Genomic DNA, 22,587 nt, shown 5'->3' with positions numbered 1-22,587 from the left:
GTCTTGCCATTTTGGTGCTGCTATTTTGTCTCACCCATTTTCGTGGAGACAACTTTGATCCAACAAAATGTTCTCATTCTGTGCCCACTTAAAAGCTTAAAATCAGAATTTTCCAAAACATGAAAATTTTTTCAAAACGGTATTTTCAGAGTTAATTTAATAAGACATTTTATTCCTTGATCAATTTTTAAAAATATAGCACAATTTAAAATTCTATTTTATCTACTTTAACTTTAATTCACTGATCTTAAAAATCAGAATCAATTTTTTATGCAAATGGCTTGGATTTTTTATCCATATCATAGTCTACTGACTGTGGGTTCTGCTGTTTTACATTTTGCTTATGTGTCATTATTTTTACCAAGTCAACTTGCCTGATGCCCATTATGAATATTAAAATATTTTTTGCCCAGTTTTATTGATATAATTGATCACTGTATATAATTGACACACTGTGTATGTGTAAGGTATTATGTGATAAGAAATCTCAGAATTTACTCTCTTAACACCTCTCAAACCATAGAGCGGTATCAACGGCAGTCATCATGTTGTACTGTAAATCCCTGTTATTTATCTTAAAACTGGAAGTTTCTACCTTTTCACCATTCACTCAATCCCTGCCCCCACCCTCCCCTCTGTTTCTTGTTACTTTAATCTGATCTGTTCTTCTGAATTAGTTTTCCGCCTTTTCTTTTCTTTGTTTTAGATTCCACATAAAAGGGGAAAATGTCTATGTATCTATCATCTGTATAGTATCTATCTCCCTATATATATCTATACCTACACATATATAGTGTTTGCCTTTCTCTGTCTCACTTGTTTCACTTGGCATAATGCCTCTAAGTCCAAAACTGTTATCACACTTAGCAGGATTTCCTTTTCTTATGGCTGATTAATATTCCATTATGTAGGTAACACTTCTTTATCCATTCACCACTAATGGGCACTGATGTTTTCCTTGTCTCAGCTATGGTAAATAAAGCTTCTTGCACATGGAAGTGCAGGTATTTCTTAGACATATTCCTTTGTTTTCTATGGAATGTTCCCAGACGTGGAGCTGCTGGACATACGGTGGTTCTGTGTTCAGTGTTTTGAGGACGCTCCATACTGTTTTGCACAGTGCCGGCGCCAGTGCGCATAGGCTCCTTTGCTCCACATCCTCACCAGCATTTGTTGTCTCTTGTCGTTGTTATGACAGCTGCTCCAATTGATGTGATAGGTCATTGCACTTTGGGCTTGCACATACCTGCTTATCATTTGTTTATGTTCTCTGGGAAAGTGCCAGAGCACTGAACACTGTCTCTGGGGTCCAGCGGCAAGACCAGTCTCCATTAGACCTTCAGGGTCCTCGTTTGGACATACAAGGGTGGGTGCAGAATCACTCTTCTGGCTGAGGTGAGGGTGCTGGAATAGTAAAGAGGACACCATGGGAGTGGACAGAAAAAGGAGGAAAGGGAGGTTTCTGTGGTCCCTTATTCTGCTCTTGGAGCCTGGAGATCCTGCTCCTTTGCCACTCTGACTCTGGAAAGCCACTGCCTTGAGGACACCCAAATGAAAGCACCCTTTCTTTGGTGGTGTGCCTGCCTGGGGCTGTACCACTAGAGACAGAGAACGTGATGCAGGGTGCTTCCTTGTCCGTGGTGCCTCATCAGTTCTGCTGGAGATACTGGAGCAGGAAGAGTCAGGCAGAGGCCATTGTGGTTGTCCCCTCGCCCAGAAAAGCTCGAAACTTTTAGTTGCGCTTCTCCCTACAGTCTAGCTTGTTAAAAGGGGAGGTGGGCTCCAAGATCTTCTCAGTTATTCATTCAGTAACTATACCCTAAGCACTCCCCTATGCCAGGTACCTTGGTGGACCCATGAGGAGAGCTGAAAATACCAAGAGCTCCCTGCTTTTAGGGGCTCACAGTCTAGAGATGGACAAAGCACAAACCAAAGACGCGAAAGAAAAGAGCAAGTGCTATATACGACGACTGAAGTGTGTAATGAAGGAAGGCTGGGGAGTCATTGGATAGGAAAATATGAAAGGCCTCACTGAGGGTGACATTGCTGAAAACAGATTGACAAAAGGGAGCTAGACCTGCACACGTCTGTGTGCGGTGTGTCAGAAAGAAGGGACCGCTGTTGCAGACACTCACTAACAGAGCTGGTTTGGCCAGAGGAGGTGAAAAAGGCAGCCCCCGTGGCTGGAGGGACACTAGGAGGAGAGCAGAGGGGAGGGAGGAAGGCAGGGAGAGGTGCTGAGGCCTGGGAGACTGTTACTTATCTATTGTTCCTATGTTACTGCCTTGCCCCAATACCCTGAATCTTAAAATGTATATATTTAATTTCTCACAGTTTTTGTGGGTGAGGAGTCCAGGCACAAATAAGCATAGTTCCCCAGGCTCAAGGTGTGTCAGAGGCTGCAGCAGTGACTGAGGCTAGACTGGCAGAGGATTTTCTCCCAAGTTGGCTCACATGATTCGGGAAGCTGTTTGGACTCAGAATCTGAGTTCCTGTGTGTCTTCTGGCCTTGGCACAGGCCAGGTTCTCTGCCATGTGTGCTTCTACACATGGCAGCTCAAAATATCTGTGCTCGATTTTTGGTTCAGAGATGAAGAAGAAAAAGGGAAAGGGAGTGAGACGCAGAACACAAGAAAAGTAACTAGGAAGTTAGAAACTCTTTGCAATTGAAACTTAGACATCACATTTCATCACATTGGCTGCATCCTATTGGTCAGAAGCCAGTAACTAACCACCTAATGGGTAGAGAGTGATGCCTATACCACAAGTCTGGATCGGTGGGAGCCACTGTGAAGGCTGCTCCGCTCATAGACAAAAATGAGGCAACTGGGGCGCCTGGGTAGCGCAGTCGTTAAGCGTCTGCCTTCGGCTCAGGGCGTGATCCTGGCGTTATGGGATCGAGCCCCACATCAGGCTCCTCCGCTAAGAGCCTGCTTCTTCCTCTCCCACTCCCCCTGCTTGTGTTCCCTCTCTCGCTGGCTGTCTTTCTCTGTCAAATAAATAAATAAAATCTTTAAAAAAAAATTTTAAAAAATGAGGCAACTGGGTCTCATTCTAATTATAATGGGAAACAATTGAACAGTTTAACTACAGAGGATAGCAATATCTGCTTCTTCGTTCATTTCCACCCCATCATAGTGCCCACATTTACACAAGGCCAAGTGGGAAAGTGTTCCAATATTACATTGTTGGAGCCCAGGCCTCTGTTGAGCGGCCCTCCATGCCAAGTCCCACCCCTTCTTGTAATTCTTCCATCCTGAAAATTGTGCTTCAGATACACAGGGGACCACCCCACCCATGTTATATTATCCACATACACCTGATGATGTCTCTAAGAAGTGGATTCTAGCCTGATCCCCACTAAGCAGCTTGGGAAAGTGGGGAATATGTGAGAGACACAATGATTTAGGACACAGAACTGGGAAAACAAAAAAGGTCTGAATTCAGCTCTGTCTCCTGAAACCTCAGACCCTGGTTACATTTCCAGAGAGTGGTGGCTATGGCATTTTTCGCTCATAGTGTACAGTTAAGGAGATGACATGGGGGAGAAAAGTAAACAGTTCGTTGCCAAGAGACGGCAGAGGCCAAGGTACTGGAATCTTGAAGAAGCGACCTCACTTCCTTGGTGATAGGCCCCAATTGAACTTAGAACTCTGGTAACCAGGCACATACATTCAACGAAAGCCTGCTTTCCAGCTCACTTGAGTGGAGACGTCAAGAGAACAAGATGTTCTGTTGCTGTATTCCTACTTTCAGGGGCTTTGGGCCCAAGAAAGTCCAGAGTGAGAGACTTTTATGTCACTGTAGACATCAGCTCAGCCTTCTTCTCTGAAGCTTCTGGTTATGTGGCAGGAGACACCAATAGGTAACACAAGGCAGCTCAGGGCAGCCCACTGAAGAGAGGCAACAACAGTGATCCTACTTCAGCAGGCCCACACCTCTTGCCCCTCACTAAGTGTGTGTGTGTATGTGTGTGTGTGTGTAGAGGAGGGGGCAGAGGAAGGATGCCCTTCCTGGGCAGAAGCAAGGTGCCAGGTGTTGGAACCTGGCCCATCTTTCATGTTCACACCCCAGGTCATAGCAGGCAGGATGAGAAGCTGAGTGCTGGGGACCAAGCTCAACCACCTGTATGTTAATCATGAGCCCTAGGGTTTCATCTGGCTTCCTCTTTGTTGTATGTCTTTTCTGCTGCTTCTCTTAGCCTTAACTGGAGAACACGATTTCTAATGGGGCTGGCCCCTTGTGGCAATGTCCCGTGAGGCCACTAATGTCTCCTGGCCCCATATATATGGGGCACTGCATTTTCGGAGCTGCACCCAGGAGATCATTGATGAGCTGGTCTGTGACTTCAACTATTCCAACTTCCTAGACAAGTGTCAGGTCCACCAGACCACCCAGGATCAGTGCTGCCTGAGGTGAGAATGGGAAGAGGGTTCTCCACACCCAGGGCCCCCACACAAATATGGGGGCAAACCTGTGGCCCTCCTATTCTCACATGATAGCTACAACCACAGGTTTATCTATCTGCCCTGTACTTAAGTACACATCAGATACCTAGTAGTTATCATGTGAGAATGCGCATCTGAGAGGGGAGTAGAACCAGAGGGATGAATAGTTGGAGGGGAAGAGTCCCCCTTGGGAGGAGCCACCTTGAACAGCAGCGTGGAGCTTGGAGTTTGTGAGGATGATCAGGATGCAAATGCCCTCCTTCCTTCCCTCGTCTCTATTTGCTCCTGGGCCATCTTGTCCTGGGCCCCTCAGTGAAAAAGAATGGAGTGAAATCCAGGGAGTCCAACCAGGCTCAGGCCACATTCTCAGCTTTCTGAGCTCTAGCTCTGACCTGTGACCCCTATCTAGGACACTAGTCTCCCATGTGAAATAGCTGGGTGAACAAACCTCCCCCTGTTCTCTAGGAGCTGTTCAAGAACCTGCTGACCCATCAGTGCCTGGGCTCCGTCTGGTCCAAGCGCAATAAGCCTGGCAGTGAGCACCTGGCACCCACAGTCCGGGCCACTGTCGCCCAGTTCAACGGTGTGGCCAAGTGTGTCATCACCACCTGCCTTGGCAACCCAAGCATGACAGCCCGGGACAGGGCCATGGTGGTGGAGCACTGGATCAAGGTGGCCAAGGTATGCAACGGGAAGCCCAGCCGAGGTGCTCTCCTGAGTCTCGGGCACTGCTCTTCCCTTGATCGGGTGTCAGGGTGGAAGGCCCTGGTCTTTGCCCTAGGGACTGTGCAGTCCCTAGGCTCTTCCTTCCAGAGGCTGACTGTGACTTGCATGGCCCAATGTTGGGATGCTCAGTTCCTACTTGACTTCTTCCTTGGAGTGAGGTAAAATCCTTTCTCTCCCAGCAGTGGGACTCTCTGGGCCTCACGTGTGACCTTCGGCAGGTCCCTGGACATCTGCTTCATCCAGGAGGAGTGATTTAAACTGAGGGTGACTGAAGCTCTAGAGAAAATCAGCCTCCACTACCCACGTGACAGCTCATTCTCTTCCCTCCCCAGGCCTGTCAAATCCTGCAGAACTACTACTCCCTGAATGCCATCGTCTCGGCTCTGCAGACTGTCTCAATATACCACCTCAAGAAGACATGGGAGAACGTTTCCAGGTGAGACGGTCTCTCTGCATGGACGGACCAGGATGGATGAGGGGTCTCCCAGAGGCCTGTCCTCTTCCCCCTCAGCCAGCTTGGACCTCCTGGGAAGCAGCAATCCCTGACTACAGGACCTGGGCTGGCAGGCGGGTCTCTCAGCCTCCCTGGAGAATAGGCCACCATGTCTCCTGCTTTAGAAATCAGTTTTCCTAAATGGTCCCCCACAAGGCTGAGCTGAATAAATATTTTCATGTGTTTACTTTACAACCACTAAACTCTGCCCAATTGCAACCAAAATTGACCAAAACAGAGCTGCTCAATTAATATGGGAATGGAGTCCTAGGATGACCTACATCAGAGCTCTCTCCCATGTCCTACAAAGACCTTAGTGCTCAGAGGATCCCAGAGAAAACTGTTATCCAGGCAATTTGACACTTTGGGGTTCTCAAATAAAAGGGACTTGCACTCAACCCTGCCACATTATTCCTCCAATCGTCCTGCCTCCTTTCCCTCTATTCAGGAAGTGCTTTCAAAACTTTAAAAAGCTGGGCACTGAAGACAACCCACAGAGCAGGAAACTCGTCATCAAAGTAGCATGGAAGGTGCAGGTCTGGAAAGAGAAGAAGGGTGTGAGGGAACAGGGTCCTGCATGGATGAAATAGGGAATGGCCTGAAGCATTCCTTGGAGAGGGGAAGCCTTTGGCATGAATGTGGTGACAGGCTGGGGTGAAGATTCCGTTGGGGGTGGAACAACCAGGTGCTGCTCAACCAGATTCCCTAGCCTAGACACCCTGTCTCTCTGTGTCAACAGCTAGTCCAGATGGACACCTGTACAAACCTTGAAAGCCCAGAGGACAGGGCTCTGCTCAGTGAAGGGGTTGGGATGGGTTGAGGGCCACAACAATCATGATAGTAATACGATACTGAGTCCTCAGGAGACGATGGGAGGTAGGTAGATTTCTCACTTTTCCTGATGAGAAAACAGGCTCAGGGAGGCCAGGCTTCAAGCTCAGGGTCACACATAGAGTGAATGTTGGAGCTGAGATTTTTCTAGAATCACTCATGGCATGCTTAAGGATAATGTTTATCAGTTATCAGCTGACTTAAGTCAGATGTCTAGGGTCTGAATTAAAAGATGGTGGGGGCAAGTGGACTGAGGGTATTACGGTCTCAAGGATCTTGTCCTTGGCCCTGCAGGAGCAACCATCTAATAAATCTGCCACCCTGGAGATGGCCCTCCGGAGAGCCCAGAAGAAGAGGCTGCAGAAGAAGGTGAGTGTGCCTGAGGCCCAGGGCCTCCAAAGTCAGAGGAGAGGGGCTTCTCCCTGAGGGCTGGAAGCCTCCAAATCAGTACAGGTGGGACTTCAACTCCAGCTCCACTTCCTGTTGCTTCTAAAATTCTTGTTTCAAAGTGACCAGCAGGAGGGTCTAGAAAGCTGGATCCAGAATGGGTTTCGGGATGGGGAGGAGCCCAGGACTATATACCCTGTGATTTTCTAAAAGCAGGCCCTGGAGGTGATTAGGAAGAGTATGATGTTCTTGGAGGGTGAGGGGAAAGGGAATTGAGGGGAGACTGCTAAGGGTCCTAGGCTGCTCCATGTGGGAAACTGGGGTGGGCGAGGAGGCTGCAGCATTTTCAGGGGAGGGTCCCTGTGGGCACCAGAGAGCAGGGACTCATCCCAACCCTCCCCCTCATGACACAGGGTGTTGTCCCCTAACTTGGCACTTTCCTCACTGAACTGGTGATGTTAGATACCGCCATGGAGGACTATCTGGAGGTGGGTGAGCCTGAGGATTGTGGGGGAGGGACCAGAATCCGGAGGTTTGGGAGCAGAGCGCCCCTGTACTGAGCCCTGAGCTCTCAGGACTCGGCAAACCTCCCCTCATGACAGCCTCACGGCTACCCTGTGAGCCTGGGGGCTGTTGCCCATCTCAGGGATGAGCGAGGTGAGGCTGCAGTTAGGCCACGGCTCCCGGTGCCGAAGACTGGTGAAGCAGCAGAGCTTCCTGAAGGCAAAGCTGCATGAGGTCTGTCTGAGTGGACCTCAGCCTCCCCCGGTGAGTTTGCCCGTGGAGGGAGAATGAAGTCAGGACCCTCCACGTCAGCAAGCACCTCAGTAGCCGCAGCAGCCCCTTCCTGCCTGAGGCTTCGGCCTCCCCTACTGTCTTCCGAGAGGGTGGTGCTGCAGGGTCCCGACCTGTAGCCAGTCCATCTGCCCCATGTCCTCCTTTCTCTGGACCCCAGAGCCTGGCCTACATCCCAGGCCCGCTATCTGTGTATGCACGGCCCCCTCACGGGTCCTGGCCATGGTGCAGCATGAGAAGGGATGGGAATCAAGTGCTCCTAAGAACCAGGGGCCTCATTCTGATGGACTTTGTCTGCTTTCCACGGGAATGAGATCAATGACCACAAAAGAAATAAGGTGAGCATATGTGGCGCTTCCCGCAGGGAAGGGTAGGGAGTGGGCCTCAGAGATGTCCCTGGGAAGAACATTGCTTGGCTCCATCCCCTCCACCTCACATTTCCTGGGATCCCTTGAGAAGAAAGCAGTGCAAGACCCATCCCATTAGGAGATGGGGACAGACGCATGGCATCCAGGAGAACTTCCCGGAGGAGAGGCTACTGATATTCACCTCTGAGAACAGGTGGAGACCGGATCAATCTCTAGGCAGGAGGGTGGCCATGTGTGCCAGGACCTGGGATGGGTGCCCGGTCCTGCTGCTCAACCCTCACCAGACCCTGCAGCTCCCGCTCCCCCCCACCAAGGCTCCCTATACATCCTGTGCTTCTCTCTCTGCTCAGGAATACCAAGTCATGACGGACATCGTGCTGCTCCAGGTGGCTGCTGAGAATTACACCCTAGAGCCCGAGGATCCTTTTCAGGCCTGGTTCCAGGCTATGGAGTCGCTCAGCGAGGCTGAGAGGTGAGGCCCATCAGGAGCTGGGTCGCTGAGGTTCGCGGTGGACTCTTTTCTGCTGGCCACTCCTGGGATCCTTCCTCCGTGGTCAACCTCAGGCCTTGTTGCCGGGGTGCCAGAGTCCAGCTGTGAGCAAACACTGGCAGGGACTCTTGAATGGAAGCTCCTGGGCAACTCACACGTGTCCCTCTGTCCTTAGCTACACCCTGTCCTGCCAGCTGGAGCCCCGGTCCTAGCTGGTCAGCAGCACTCAAGAAGGAGAAGAACTAGCCGCAGTCAACCTCAGGGCTGAGCAAGTGTCCAGTGGCCCTGCAGGGATTCCTCAGCAGCTGGGGATTTGCGGTGCATGCGCCCCATGTGTTCCACACCCCTTCCTCCCATCTATTTAGTTATTTGACGGGGGGCAATATTTATTCTCTTAAATAGTAAGTGGTAAATTCAAATATTATTATATTAAAGCCCTTTTTTCTTTTAGAGCCCAAGAGTGTGGTTTGTTCTTTTACTTCCTACAGTAACGTAAAAGATATAGACTCTCATATTCATTCCTGAACTAAGGAATCTTAAAGCGTCATCAGCTATTGTATGTGGGAGGAAGGAGAAGAGCCAGTCCTCCTCCCTAGCTACTCATACAATCCCGAATTCCTCCATCACCACAACTGTGCCTGGAAGTTTGTTGAATGTTCCCTTCCTCGGAGATAGAGCAGAAAAGACTGTCCCAGGTCTTGACCTCCTGAGTAGGAAAGTCAAAGTGTGGACCTAGGCCTGTGTCCCCGTTGCTGATGCTCTGTGCTACTGATCTGCACTTATCACTCAGCTACGGGATCATTAGTCACAGAGCAGGGGGGTTTCAGCATCCGTGTACACTCCCAAAGTACTAAAGTGTACACATTTCCCAAACACTGACCACGTTATAAGGTGGCCTCAGTGGTCACATAACCCAGAACAACTATAGATGGATTTAACAGCCAGCTCTGACATAGTCATTAGAGTGAAAGTCACATAGAAAGTCCACATGCTCCTGGTCAGTCCACTGATTCTGAGAGCTAAGAGGCCCCATGTAGGACAGTGCAGGCCAACATCTGTCATAGCTGAGGTCATTGCTTGTACATGGCCCAGAGCACTTAAGAATCAGGAAGATAATTTAATGTGATTTATGACATCACCATACCATGAGAAATGCTCAAATCCTGTAAGTCCATACCCAAGATACAGTGGCAAATAGGAATTTAAAGTAAAACTTGGCTTTTAGCTTGGTGCCCATCACCCTTGTTGCAAATCTCCTAAACAGCTGGGTTAGGGAGTGTCAGTGTTCACTCCGTGCCTCCTTTACTTTCCCCATTGTGCAATCTTGGCACCCTTGTCACAGATCATTTATCTATGTACGTGTGAGTTTATTTGGGGGCTCTCTGCTCTGTTCCACTGGTCTACCGGCCTGCTTTTATGCTAGTACCATTCTGTTGGATTACCGTAGCTTTGTAATATGCTTTAAAGTCAGGAAGTGGGGGGATTCCATCTTTGTTCTTCATTCTCAAGATTGTTTTGGTTATTAGGGGTCCTTTGTGGTTCCATATATATTTTAGGGTTTGTTTGTTTGTTTGTTTCTATGCAGTGACATTGGGATTTCTGTAGGTCGCTTCCTCTAGGACCTGGTGGTTGACCTTACTGTTTAGTGTCCCAGAGTCTTAAGTTGTGCCTGTCATGTGTGCACGAGCCCAGAAGTGCCTATACATGAATGATCAGATCAGGCCAGCAAACTACAACCAAGAAACAACCAGCGGAGGGCAAGTGACCTCTTTTTCATCTTTGGATTCTAGAACTGTGCTCTCCAGGGTGCTAGCCTCTAGCCACATGTGTCTGCTTATAATTAATTTTACACCAACATTCAGCGAATTAAAATAACACCACATTGCTCAGTCACACTAGCCACATTTCAAATGTGCGCATACTAATTTGAATCTCAGGTGGTAAGTTTGGAGGTAAGAGCTGCAATGTGCCTGTAGAACTGAGAGTGTGAAAGCTGATTCATTCAGCATCTCTGTCTCATTCGAAGGTTTGTAACTGTGATCAATTCTTGTTGAAGGGCTCTGACTCCACCAAGTATAGAGAACTTCTGAGAACCCACAGGAAATATCAGGTTGATGCCGTATGACCCACACAACCTCAACTAGAGGAGGAGGAAAGGGTGAGCCCCTCTAATTGATGTGTTTCTATATATCATATTTGTGTTTCTATAGATTTTCTTGTGGAGAGCATTCAAGATTCCAGCAGTGAGGAGGATGACTCTCCAGGTAGGGAACAACACTCAGGTAGGAAGCAATGCAAGAGGGTTCCGGGTACAGTTGGGTTGCACCTGCTGCTCTGGAGACTGCGGAAGGTGGATAAGAAAGCAGAAGGGTAGGGAAATATATGTACAAGTCTGATTTGTTCATTTCATATTTTAATGACATATTAGTAAGAGGAATGGAGTCCATAGGTATCAGGTGTGCTGTGTTTGCAATCATTTTTGCTTTCCTATTTAAAAATTCTTTCCCATGGGGGCGCCTGGGTGGCACAGCGGTTAAGCGTCTGCCTTCGGCTCAGGGCGTGATCCCGGCGTTATGGGATCGAGCCCCACATCAGGCTGCTCCGCTATGAGCCTGCTTCTTCCTCTCCCACTCCCCCTGCTTGTGTTCCCTCTCTCGCTGGCTGTCTCTATCTCTGTCGAATAAATAAATAAAATCTTTAAAAAAAAAAAAAATTCTTTCCCATGAAACCTGTACTTCCTTCTCTTTCCCACTGCCAGATGTCAAAGCTTAGGTTCTGTTTCATTAGCACCTCTTGGGATTTTGGTATCTTTCTTGTTATTAACCTTGATGGATGTAATCTGGTGCGACCCAACAGACACTTGAATCTGGATACAAAGTTCTAGCATGAGCCAGGAGGTAGATGAGAGGTCAACTCTCTCCCTTTTAACGTACAGGACTAGTAACATTATGTTCCTGTCCTGTTTGCTCCTCCTTAAAGGCCACTTCCATAGCTAGGTAAGTTGAAGAATCTTTCCTCTGCAATTTTGCATATGCTCCAATGTCCTTTAGCTCATCCCAGCCTCCATACCTCACCCAAGTCTGAACTGTGAATGTGCTTCCATCTGAAAGAGGCCCATGTGCAGCTGCCCTGGAGACCCTCCATGGCCGGCAGGGATTCTAGAGGACTGTATGAGGAGCTGCTGGGCCTATTTCACACACCCGCTTTTACAGCCCTGCTGACCTGGTCACCTGGCATTGACCACAGGACACGACCTCTCTCTGGGCAGCAGGGCAGGGAGTCAGTGCTCCTCTCAGAACCCACTGCCTCAGCCACACATTGGCCCTGCCCCCCACACCTTGGTCATGCCTACCCCAGGCCTGCCCAAAGCCCACCCTCCCAGTCCTTCCAAGGTTCAGGGCAAACTCTGGCAGGTAGTGTGTGTTTATGTGATCGCATCAGCTGTAGAGCCCCTGTTGCCCCACGTATAGACTAAGGGAATTTAGACAAGTTAGCTTACTTCTGATTTCATGTTCATGCTCTCTAGGGGGCTAGGAAACCTATGGGATTTTTTGAGAACGATCTTCAAGTAACTGCAATTACCCCAGGCACAGGACAGGTAGTATGTGGAACTCATTGCCATTCTGTCCCATAGGGCCCAACAAAACCCCAGTCCCATTACAGGTGCCCCCTGGGTTTGGATGGATTGGTTAATTGATCAATTGATTGATGAGGGAGGGTGGCAGTATACCCATGATCATTCCTCCGGTGTCCCCATATTTTAAAATAACATGGCTGGTAGAGGCTGACACGGAGAAGGACGATGAACACTAAATAGTGGAGAGAAGTGGAAGGGGAGTACTGAGTCATGAGTACCGAGGAAGGCAACATCACACACAGAAATGCATGCGGACAGTGACTGCCTTCTTGTAAGGACAAGATGACACAGGAGTTCATTCATGGTCACAGTTATGAAATTTGAAGGCTGGAAAAAATATGTTGCAGATCACAGAGACCCATTCCCTCAATGCAGAGGGGAAGACAGAGTCATCCCCAGGTCGGCCGTTATCCTGCCAGGAGCAGTGGGTCCAAGTTCTCACCCCAACCCTGACTGTCCCCGTCCTTTCCCAAGGCTTCCTCCTCCCCACTCCTACAATTATCCATGCACAGGATCACATGCAGGGAGCAAAACTGTGCATGCAATTTATTTCCTCTTTCCTCTCTTTTCACTTTGTTTTTGCTATCTATAAGCTCCTCTTTGTAGCTCTTCCCCCATTCCCTCTTTATAATTCTCATCCTGTAGTACGTGGTCTCATACAGGCACTTAAGGTCCTTGGATCAATGTCTATAAAACCTCCTGCAGCCTACCTCATTCACATTCTTAGTGTTGCTCTGGCCCCTTACGCTGGGTCTGTACCACGGACTCCTGCTGAGCAGCCCTGAATGGCCCCAGCCAGGAGCTGGGCTGGGAGTCGGAAGGGTCCCTGCTGGGGGGGCCCTGGGAATTCTGGATCTGCCCTCAGCATCCTCCACTTAATGGTTACCTGCCCTGGGCGGCTCTGTTTATGCCTGATTCTTGTCTTCCTTTCAGCTGTGAACAAATTTTTTTGTAATGGACTCAAAAGAAGGAAAAGACAAAGCAAATTGGGGCAAAGAAGAACAGGAAGAGGAAATGTGAGTGCAGGGCGCTTGGGATGAAAACGGTAAAGCAAACGAGTGCACATGTTCTCCGTTGCTTCCCTAACTTCCTTGTTGGCACGGCAGGAAAACCAACCAAACACTGGGGTGACCGCTGATGCATGCGGCCACAAAAGCGGAGACAGGGTGGTGGTAATAGTACATACAGGCAACATAACTACCTTCCAAGGACGCTGCCACACTCTTTCTGAGCTAATTATGTGTAATCGTTGTGCCTAGACTATACATGGAGTAGATGATTTTATTCATGTAACCTAATAAGTTAGATATTATTCTTAAGTCCTTCTATAGGAGGCTGCCAGGGTCCTGGAGATGCTCTGTGTGTCAAATTGGTGTTGGCAACAGATGCATTTATATTACAGGAAACCATAAAGCTAGACATTTAAGATTCAGGGACTTTACAATATGTAAAGTAAACATCAATTAAAAAACAAATGTAAAACTATTTTTTTCTACAAAACAACTCAGGCACAGATCGTTTCCTCTGATTTCTACAAAGTGTTTTAGAAGTGATGCCACTCTCCGACATCCTCTTCCAGAGAACATATGCAGAGGGAACACACCTACACTGCTTTCATCAGATCAAGAGAATTTGGATGCCACCTAGCAATAGACATCACAGTAAAGGGAAATCACAGGTTAACTCTTCTGAACGTAGATGTCAAGATCCAAAACCAAACATCAGTGGTCTATAAATCCACAGAGTTTTTATAAAGGAATGAAACTGGGATTTCATGGAGTGATTTCCATTGGTTGATGTGAACAGGATTACTGGGTGTTTGGGTGCTGCCTGGGACAGTGGTGAGAAGGGACAATGCCATTGGGTTGGTGGAATGAACATTTGGTGGCAGAGGGAAGAAACTCTCTCCCTGCAACTGCAAGGTCTAGAGAAGGGTGAGGAGTCTACAGAGACTTCAGAGTTTGGGGAGCGGGAAGTGCACACTCAGAGTGTAGGCTCTGCCTGCTCAGGCTATTGCTCAGATCAGTGGTCAGAAGACAGTGGAGGACATGTCAGCTTCATCTATTAAACCAGCAAAGCACCAGTCCATCAGGTCACTTTCCTCATTAGCTAGTGGTTCATCCAGGGTTGGTTCTTGAAGGCCAAGCTGATTCATTAGAGAGGAATTATATGTGCAAGTTGGCTTGGAAAATCCTGGGCTCTGGGCCACATAGGAGTCAAGCAGAGCACTGGTCACACCGTCGGTCTGCCTTGAGGCAGCTGATGTGTGATGACGTGGGAGGAGGAGGGATTTTCCCCCGACCTGTTAAGGGACTTCCTTTCAGGAAAATATCATAGCTTTTGGGTCAGAGATTGAAACGTTTGGGTGGAGGCATGTGCCCTTCTCTTGGCTCCAGCACCTTCTATGTCCTGACAGCAACTTTGGGGCAGGAAAATTTGGGGAATGGAGGGAGGGTAGCCCTTGGTTCAGAAGTCCAGCACATGATCTGGAGGACTCAGGGGAGGCGGTAGGGGTTGTTCAAGGATCTCTGTCCCCAAGGAAACAACTACTTTCCTATCTCAGATCTGTCATCAGCCTTGTGACTCCAGGCGTCATTTAAAATCTCTACAATTTAGAGCCATGAATCACAAAACAGGGGTCACAGCACCTACCCTGCATAACCCATGAGGATGATGGGGGATGACAGGAAATGATGACAGATACTCTCCATGAGCTGTAAAGCATCATGCCCATGTGAGGGCTGAAATGTCACCTTGCACCCTCCCCTGCCCTGTATCTGTTCGAGTTTCCTCTCCGGAGGCAGCCACTCCTGTATTCCTTGCTTATTCTTGCAGACAGTTAATGCTGGAACACTTATGTAGCACTTACGCAGCACCGGTCATTTTCTCCAGGTGATGTCTGGACTGTCTTATATTAAGCTTCGTAAGGGAATACTAGTAAATAGGCCTCATGCCGCAGAACAGGGAACCAGGGACAAAGGGGTTAAGTAACTTTCCCAGGTACATGTGTCTTCTAGCATGAGTTGATACCAGCCACCAGACACCAGCTCTCATGCTCTCGCTCTCTCTCCGTCCCTGTGCTGTGCTGCCTTTCTACATTGTCTCATCCTCATAAAATCACAGCCCCATCACAGATCATAATACCCCTCTTTGCTCATAGAACAGAAGTGCAGCATAGGAATGAATGAATGTGCTCCCAGGGTCTTCTCTCAGCTGCATATCAACAGTTCTATTTTCAGTATGTTTTCTAGGATTGTGGCTCAGGTTATAAAAAGAGAAAGATCATAAGGGATTCAAACACGGGATTCACAATATAACTATTTGTGTTTAAGAAGATCTGCTGGCTGTCCACTGTTCTGCTGGCTGTGCCCACAGTGGTTCAGCCACATTGAAATGGGCATCTGACCAAACAACATGGTAGGGCCACAAATATCACCCCCACTAACTACTCCATTGAAGGTGGCATGGGAGTAAAATCAGTAATTAGATTCAAGAAGAAGGACTGTGGTTTGTACAAAAGACACTGGATGTTGGAAAGGAAGGAGTGAGCAGGGAAGGTGCATACTCAAGGGCCAGTGTGGCTACTTCCTGCTCTCAGCCATGCCTTCCATAGTGGCTGCTCTGAGGGTGGGTCAGATAGTCAGGGAGACACGGGAGGTGTGTAGATTTCATCCACTAAGCCACAAAAGTCCAGCCTGGCAGACCCCTCTCCTAGTTAATGAACTGCTCATCATCCAAGTTTGGTCAGTTGAAGACGAAGCTAGTTCTTTGGGCAACTGTCACGTGGGCAGTTGGTTTAGAATGTCCTGGGTTCTGAGCCAGTTGGGAGGCAAGCAGACTACTGGTCATTCAGGGTGATCACCTGACCACCAGGGAGTCTCACTGAAAGGCAGCAGATAGAATCAAGTGCTGGGGGCAAGTGAGGGGAGATGGAGACATGCTCAGATCCCCCCACTCCATCAGGGGTTGTTCTTCATTTGGAGGAAAGACAATGTATTTTGAGTCAGGGATTGAAACACAGAGCCAGGAGTTGGGTCAGGATTTGAGCCATCCTCTTGGTGCAGGCACCTCCTTGACATACCAGGTGTCTGCCTGCAGAAACCTTGGGGCAAGAGGATATGAGCAAGGGAGTGAGGAAAGGGCTCAATTCAGGTGTCCAGGACCTGATCTCGTATTCAGGTGATCAGGGATCTCTATGTCCAGGGAACCGTCTGTATCCCCTGACTCAGAACCATCATTCAGTTGCAGTTGAGCTGCAACTCTGAGAAAGTCACTTAATCTCTAAATTTCAGTACCTGCACCATGAAATATGGATCTCAGCCCCTACTCCTCCCACCCTGTGAGCATCACAAGAAATGACTTTTCATTATTGGAAGTTGAATATTGATGTCTCCAATTGTTATTGTTGAGGGGTCTGTTTCTCTTCATTTTTGTCATTTTGTTTTATGTATTTTGGAGTTCTCTTGTAAAACGTTCATAATCTCGAAGGATGGGCCCTTTTGTCATTATAAAATGTCCTTTTTTTTTCTAGGAGAAAAATGTCATAAAAGTTTGTCTTATATTATCAAAGCCAGTCTCGTTCTCTTTTGGTTACTACTTGCTTAGCATTTATTTTCCTTTTATTTTCAACCTCTCTGTCTTAGACTTAAAGCGTGACTCCCTCATAGGCAGCAAATAGAGATTATAGGGTTTTTTTAAATCCATTCTGCCAATATCTGCCTCTGAATTGGAGTATATAATCCATGAATATTTAATTACTAATCAGCTAGCATTGGTATCTGTTTTTTGTTTTGGTTTGGTTTTTTGGCTGTATATGTCATCTCTTTTCTAATAGTCCTCAATTACCGGTTTTTTATGTTATGTTCTAGCGTACCGAATACATTTCCATGGTGCTTCTTTTGCTATATATTCTGGGTTATGTTCTTAGTAGCTTCCCTCAGATTATAATTAACACCTTAAATTATAACATTCTAATTGGATTAATACCAGATTAATTTCCATGGCATATAGAAACTACCTTCATGTAGATTCAATGCACACCCTCCCCTTATTGCCATGGTCATACAAATTATATCTTTATACACTGTGTGCTCGTCAGCATGTTTATAATATTGACTTCAGGTGGTGCCTTTTAAATCAGGAGAAAATAATACATTGTTTACAATTATACACATCTTACATACTTTTATATTTTTTATTTAAATTCATTAGCCAACATATACATACTTATATATTTACACTTTCTTGTATATTAACCTATGCAACTCTTTATTTCTTCATGTAGATTTAAGTTACTCTGTTGTCTTTTCATTTCAGCTTGAAGGACCCTTAGTATTTCTTTGTAGGCCTTGTGAAAGCAGTGGGTTCTCTCAAATGTTATCTGGGAATGTCTCAATGTCTCCTTTATTACTGAAAGACATCTGCTAGATACAGAGCTCTTGGCTGACAGTTTCTGTCTTTTGGCACTTTTCATGTCATCCCACTGCCTTCTGGCCTCTGGTGTCTGATGAAAATTAGCCATAAAATTGAGGAGCCTTTGTAAATGATTAGTTGCTTTCATGATTTTCTCTTTGTCTTTGGCCTTGAACAATTTTATTATGAGGTGGGTTTATCCTGCTTGGACTTTTTTGAACTTCTTGAATATTTTTATTAATGTTTCTCATGAAATTTGGTGAGATTTTGGCTATTGTTACTTCACATATCTTCACTGTCCCTCTCTTTTATTTATTTTATCTTTTACTTATTTTATATTTCATTCCCTGTCTTTTATTTTTCTGGGGACTTTTCTTTGTGCATATGTTGGCATGCTTATTGTATTATACAGGTCCGCGAGGCTCTGCTATTTTTTTCTCCCATTCATATTTTTTAACTCACTGTTCATCAGACTGGATCTCTATTAATCTATCTTCAAATTTTTGTCTTTTTCCTGCTCAAATCTGTTGTTCAGCTTTGTTGTGGCTTTGTGTCTCCCCAAATTATACATTAAAGTTGTACCCCACAGTACCTGTGAAAGTATCCTTATTTGGAAATAAGGTCTTTGCAGATATAATCAAGATAAGGTTACACTGGGGGCGCCTGGGTGGCACAGCGGTTAAAGCGTCTGCCTTCGGCTCGGCGTGATCCCGGCGTTACGGGATCGAGCCCCACATCGGGCTCCTCCGCTATGAGCTTGCTTCTTCCTCTCCCACTCCCCCTGCTTGTGTTCCCTCTCTCGCTGGCTGTCTCTATCTCTGTCAAATAAATAAATAAAATCTTTAAAAAAAAAAAAAAGATAAGGTTACACTGGATTAGAGTGTGCCCTGATTGAATGGCTGCTGTCCTTATAAGAGCAGGGAGGTTTGGACACACAGACACAGAGGGGAGAAAGCCACCATGTGATGACAGAGGCAGGGTTTAGAGTGATGCAGATGCAATCCAAGGAAAGCCATGAATTTCCAGAAACTACCAAAAGATAGCAAGGGGCAAGGAAAGATAGTTCTCTAGCTCTTTCAATAGGAAACAGAGCCTAAGTTATAGCTTGACTCAGATTTCCAGCCTTCAGACGTGTGAAAGAGTAAATTTCTATTGTTTTAGCCCATGTAGAGTGTAGTAATTTCTTACAGCGGTCCTAGGAAGTGAATACAAGCCCCTTTAGTGACATTTTCAGTTGTTACTATACTTTTCAACTCCAGAATATCTGTTTCTCTTTTATAATTCACATCTTTTTTATTGTTATTCTCTATTTGGAGAGATATAATTCTCATACTATGTTTTAGTTCTTTAAATATCATTTCCCTTAATTCTTTACATATACTTAAAAGCTGATACAAAGTATCTGTCTCGTAAGTCCAGTGTCTGGACTTTGCTTAGGGACAGTGTGTATTCATTGCTTTTTTCTCCTTGTATATCAGCTTATGTGTGGGGGACAGCCCAAGAGCACCTCCAACATCCGTCCCTCTAGAAAGACTAACTGAACTCAGTATATAGCCATCCTGATAGTTATGATTTATTACAGTGAAAGCACACTAAGCAAAATAAGCAAAGGGAAAGGTGCATGGGAGGTTCAGAGAAAACCAGCCACAAGCTTTCAAGAGAACTGCTCCAGTGGCATCACAAAGGTACACTTCATTCCTCCAGCAATAAAGTGTGAAACATCTTCCAGGAAAGCTCATTGGAGACTTTGTACTCAGAGGTTTTTAGTGGGAACTGGTCATTTAGGCACCCTCTGCCTCGCACATACCTGAGTTTCAGAGTTCTATCAGCAAAGATATGTTCTGCATAAACCACAGGGTTTGCACCAACAGTCTAGGCACAGCAAGCCACACTTACCAGAGAATGGTGGGGACCCTCTTGATTCCAAGTTCCCAGACTTCAGACAGGGTCAGTCTGACAAGCAGGCCTGTCATAGGAAAGCACACTTGGCCCTGGTATGCCAACTTTTTTCTGCACAGTCAGACTTCTGGTTTCCCTGCAGGTATCTTGTTACTGGGGAGGGGGACTGTAAATTGGTTATTTAAAATAATATCATATGACAACTCTAGAAATCGGATTCTCACTCTTCCCTAGGATTTGTTGGCTTTGCTATTTTTTGTCATTGCTTTCTCATTAGTGACTTTAATGAACTAATTCTCCAAAGTCTGTATTCTTTGTCACGTGTGACCACTGTAGTCCCTGCTCAGCTCTATGGCGGTCAGCTATTGGCCGGAGAGAGATCTCACGAACAGCCTAGAACTAAGTCATTCAGTCTTTGTCGAAGGGCTTCGTGAGCATGTTGAATCGTATCTTCAAAATTCAGCTGGTAGCTGAAAACCTTCATTGTTGCTTGTGCAGAACATCCAGGTCAGGCAGGGGGAGAGCTAAGGGCCTTCTAGAGTCTCTCCTGGGTATGCTTACAGTGTTCTAGATTCGTAAGAATAAGTCAGAACTTTTCAAATCCCCTCATGGAAATCTCATTTTTTGGTGGTCCTTGTAAGCTTTTTATTACTCTATTGTTTGCTCCAACTAATATCTATCACTTTAACCAACCAACCACAAGTTAAGCAACTGCCTATAATTTCTTTTTTGACAATTATGCTGGGAAAAGGCTTTTTGTTCTGGGCAAGCTCCAAGTGAGATTAAACACAAACAGTCAAACAAGTAGGGTCTTGCAGACATCCCTCAGACCCATTAGTGGTAATTCTCTAGAAATGAGGTTTTGAGGGAGCTCCGGACCCATTCTGTTCTCTCCAGTGGCTGCCGCATTGCTGTCTTTCACTGTGAACATGGGCTTTAGTTTTCTGAACTACTCTGCAGCCACAGGGCAGGGGATGGGACTAGGCCATGTTAAAACAGCACAAAACTCATGGTTCTGACTGAGACTCACCTGTTTTTTTTTCCTCCCTCTTCCACCAGTATCAACATTCCCTCTACTGCTGCAAGTTTGAGTTTATTTCCAGAGTTCTTAAGATGTTGGTGGCAATTTTTGCCAGTTTCCTCATTGATTTTTTTTTGAGGAGAGAATTTTTGGAGGTCTTTAAGCTGCCATTTGCACTAAAGTCACTCACCACATCATACTCATACTCAAGCCACAGTCCATGACTGATTATCCTCAGGTGTTTGCAGGAATCACAGTTCAACGTAAACTGTGTCTCAGAGAGACTCCTCATGCAGTTGTGTGCACACTGTTAGGTCACAGACATGAAACTCAACTTCAAAATAGAGCATCACTTTAAAAGGAATTAAATTTTAAAAAAATAAAAGAATTTTCTTAAAATCGTATACTGAATAATATGACGTGGCACCTCTGGATAATAGTGACCAACCAGATCCTCAGGTTGAATTTAGGTCATTAAACAGGGCTTTGTTGTTATATTCTTCCTCCAACTTAAAAAAAAACTAAAGCTTATCATATGCACAATTTTGTAATGGTAGAGTTTGGATATTTAATATATGTATGATTTCTTGAACTTGTAAATTTACTTAATTCATCTTCACAGTCATAGAGAAAGTTGGGAATAAAATCAATTATCTTTGGCCATGTATATTTTACTTATCTTGATAAGTCTTGTACTATACAGAAAGAAAACATGAAGATATACAGAGATTCCAAGATATGGTGTAAAGCTGCCTATCATTCTAAATCCACACTGTATCTTTAAAATATATGTACAGGCACCGGGGGGGGGGGGGCTCAGTCGTTAAGCGTCTGCCTTCGGCTCAGGTCATTATCCCAGGGGCCTGGGATCGAGCCCCGCATCAGGCTCCCTGCTTGGCGGGAGGCCTGCTTCTTCCTCTCCCACTCCTCCTGCTTGTGTTCCCTCTCTCGCTGTCTCTCTCTCTGTCAAATAAATAAAATCTTTAAAAAAAAATAAAAAAAATACATGTAAAATTGCTCCAAATTGCCCAAGGCCTCGCTAGAGCAGTCAAGAGGAAGTAGCTGATTTTCATCATCCTGTTTGCCTGGAGACCACTCCAGACACGTACATCACACTGACGTGTGTGCAGCAGACGGGTTGGGAAGGACTCGGCTTCTCGCTGGGCCTCATGTCACAGTGGAGTCTGAGCCTCACGACAGCATTACTGTGGCTTTGAGTTGACCGCACTGAGCTGTGTCTAGGCAGCATGCGGTTTGCTTGGTTGGTTACGAGTTGTCTGTTGACTGCGAAACAGCTCCAGTCACATTGACCTTCCATCGCCTCGTCCTCAAACTTTCCTCATCGCCTCCTGATTCCATCCATATGATGTTCTTTCTGCAGGCATCACCTCCTCCTCCACTGCCCACTCCAGCCACTACCCAGGCTGCACCCCAAGTTACCCGAATGCATTCCTCAGATAGGGGTTCAGTCAGCCCCTCTTCCAGAGAACCTCCCAAAATCTCTCTGACTAGAGCTGTGCCCAGGTCATCTTTTTCAGGGATCTCCTATTAGTTGACCTTTTTATTGTGTGGTTATTTTATGTATATCTTCCCAAGAATAATTAGGATCCATGGAGGGAGAGAATGTGAAGTTCTTACCAGTAATCCTGCACTTACCTCCTTGCACCTGGTGAACGGGACAGAGATTCTCCAGAGACAGTGCAGTGAGGACAACACGTTGCAGTGGGGAGGGTGCAGGATCTGAATCTGCATGGTCTGCACCATGCCTCGCTCTGCCATTCACACCACATGACACACAGCAGGATCAAAAAACATTTCTAGGAGACGTCTCCTCATGTCGAAAACAGGACTAACAGTCATTCCTCAAGGGGGCATTTGTGAGGAGAGAGAGAAGTTGTATTCATGTAAGATCTTGGGATGTATCTGTCATGCTACCCTTCACTAAATGTTGGTTGGTGGCCTACTGACAGCCTAGTCTCACATTACTGGGTCATGTCCTCTGAGCAAAGCATGATCACTCAGAGAGGCATGCGCCTCTCTGCAGCTCTGAGATCCTTGTCTTGTCACAGCTGTCTCTCTC

The 22,587-nt window shown here is 46.5% G+C and overlaps 1 protein-coding gene across 1 annotated transcript in view; it reads left to right on the top strand.

Annotated features, from left to right (window-relative positions):
- Positions 1–18,178, top strand: part of LOC148108102 (uncharacterized) — a 100,480-nt gene extending 82,302 nt beyond the window's left edge. Inside the window, exons 4-9 of the mRNA XM_087853887.1 lie at positions 5,507–5,610; positions 6,793–6,867; positions 8,399–8,520; positions 10,749–10,802; positions 13,109–13,191; positions 13,684–18,178. Coding sequence (XP_087710013.1) covers positions 5,507–5,610; positions 6,793–6,867; positions 8,399–8,520; positions 10,749–10,785 — 338 coding nt within the window. The 3' untranslated portion in view covers positions 10,786–10,802; positions 13,109–13,191; positions 13,684–18,178. The remainder of the gene's footprint in view (positions 1–5,506; positions 5,611–6,792; positions 6,868–8,398; positions 8,521–10,748; positions 10,803–13,108; positions 13,192–13,683) is intronic.
- The last annotated feature ends 4,409 nt before the right edge of the window (positions 18,179–22,587 follow it).

This window comes from Ursus americanus, chromosome 22 (genome assembly GCF_024610735.1).
Source record: "Ursus americanus isolate L20-20 chromosome 22, mUrsAme1.1.p, whole genome shotgun sequence".
NCBI classification, from domain to species: Eukaryota; Metazoa; Chordata; class Mammalia; order Carnivora; family Ursidae; genus Ursus; species Ursus americanus.
This window is presented reverse-complemented; position numbering and strand designations above follow the sequence as displayed.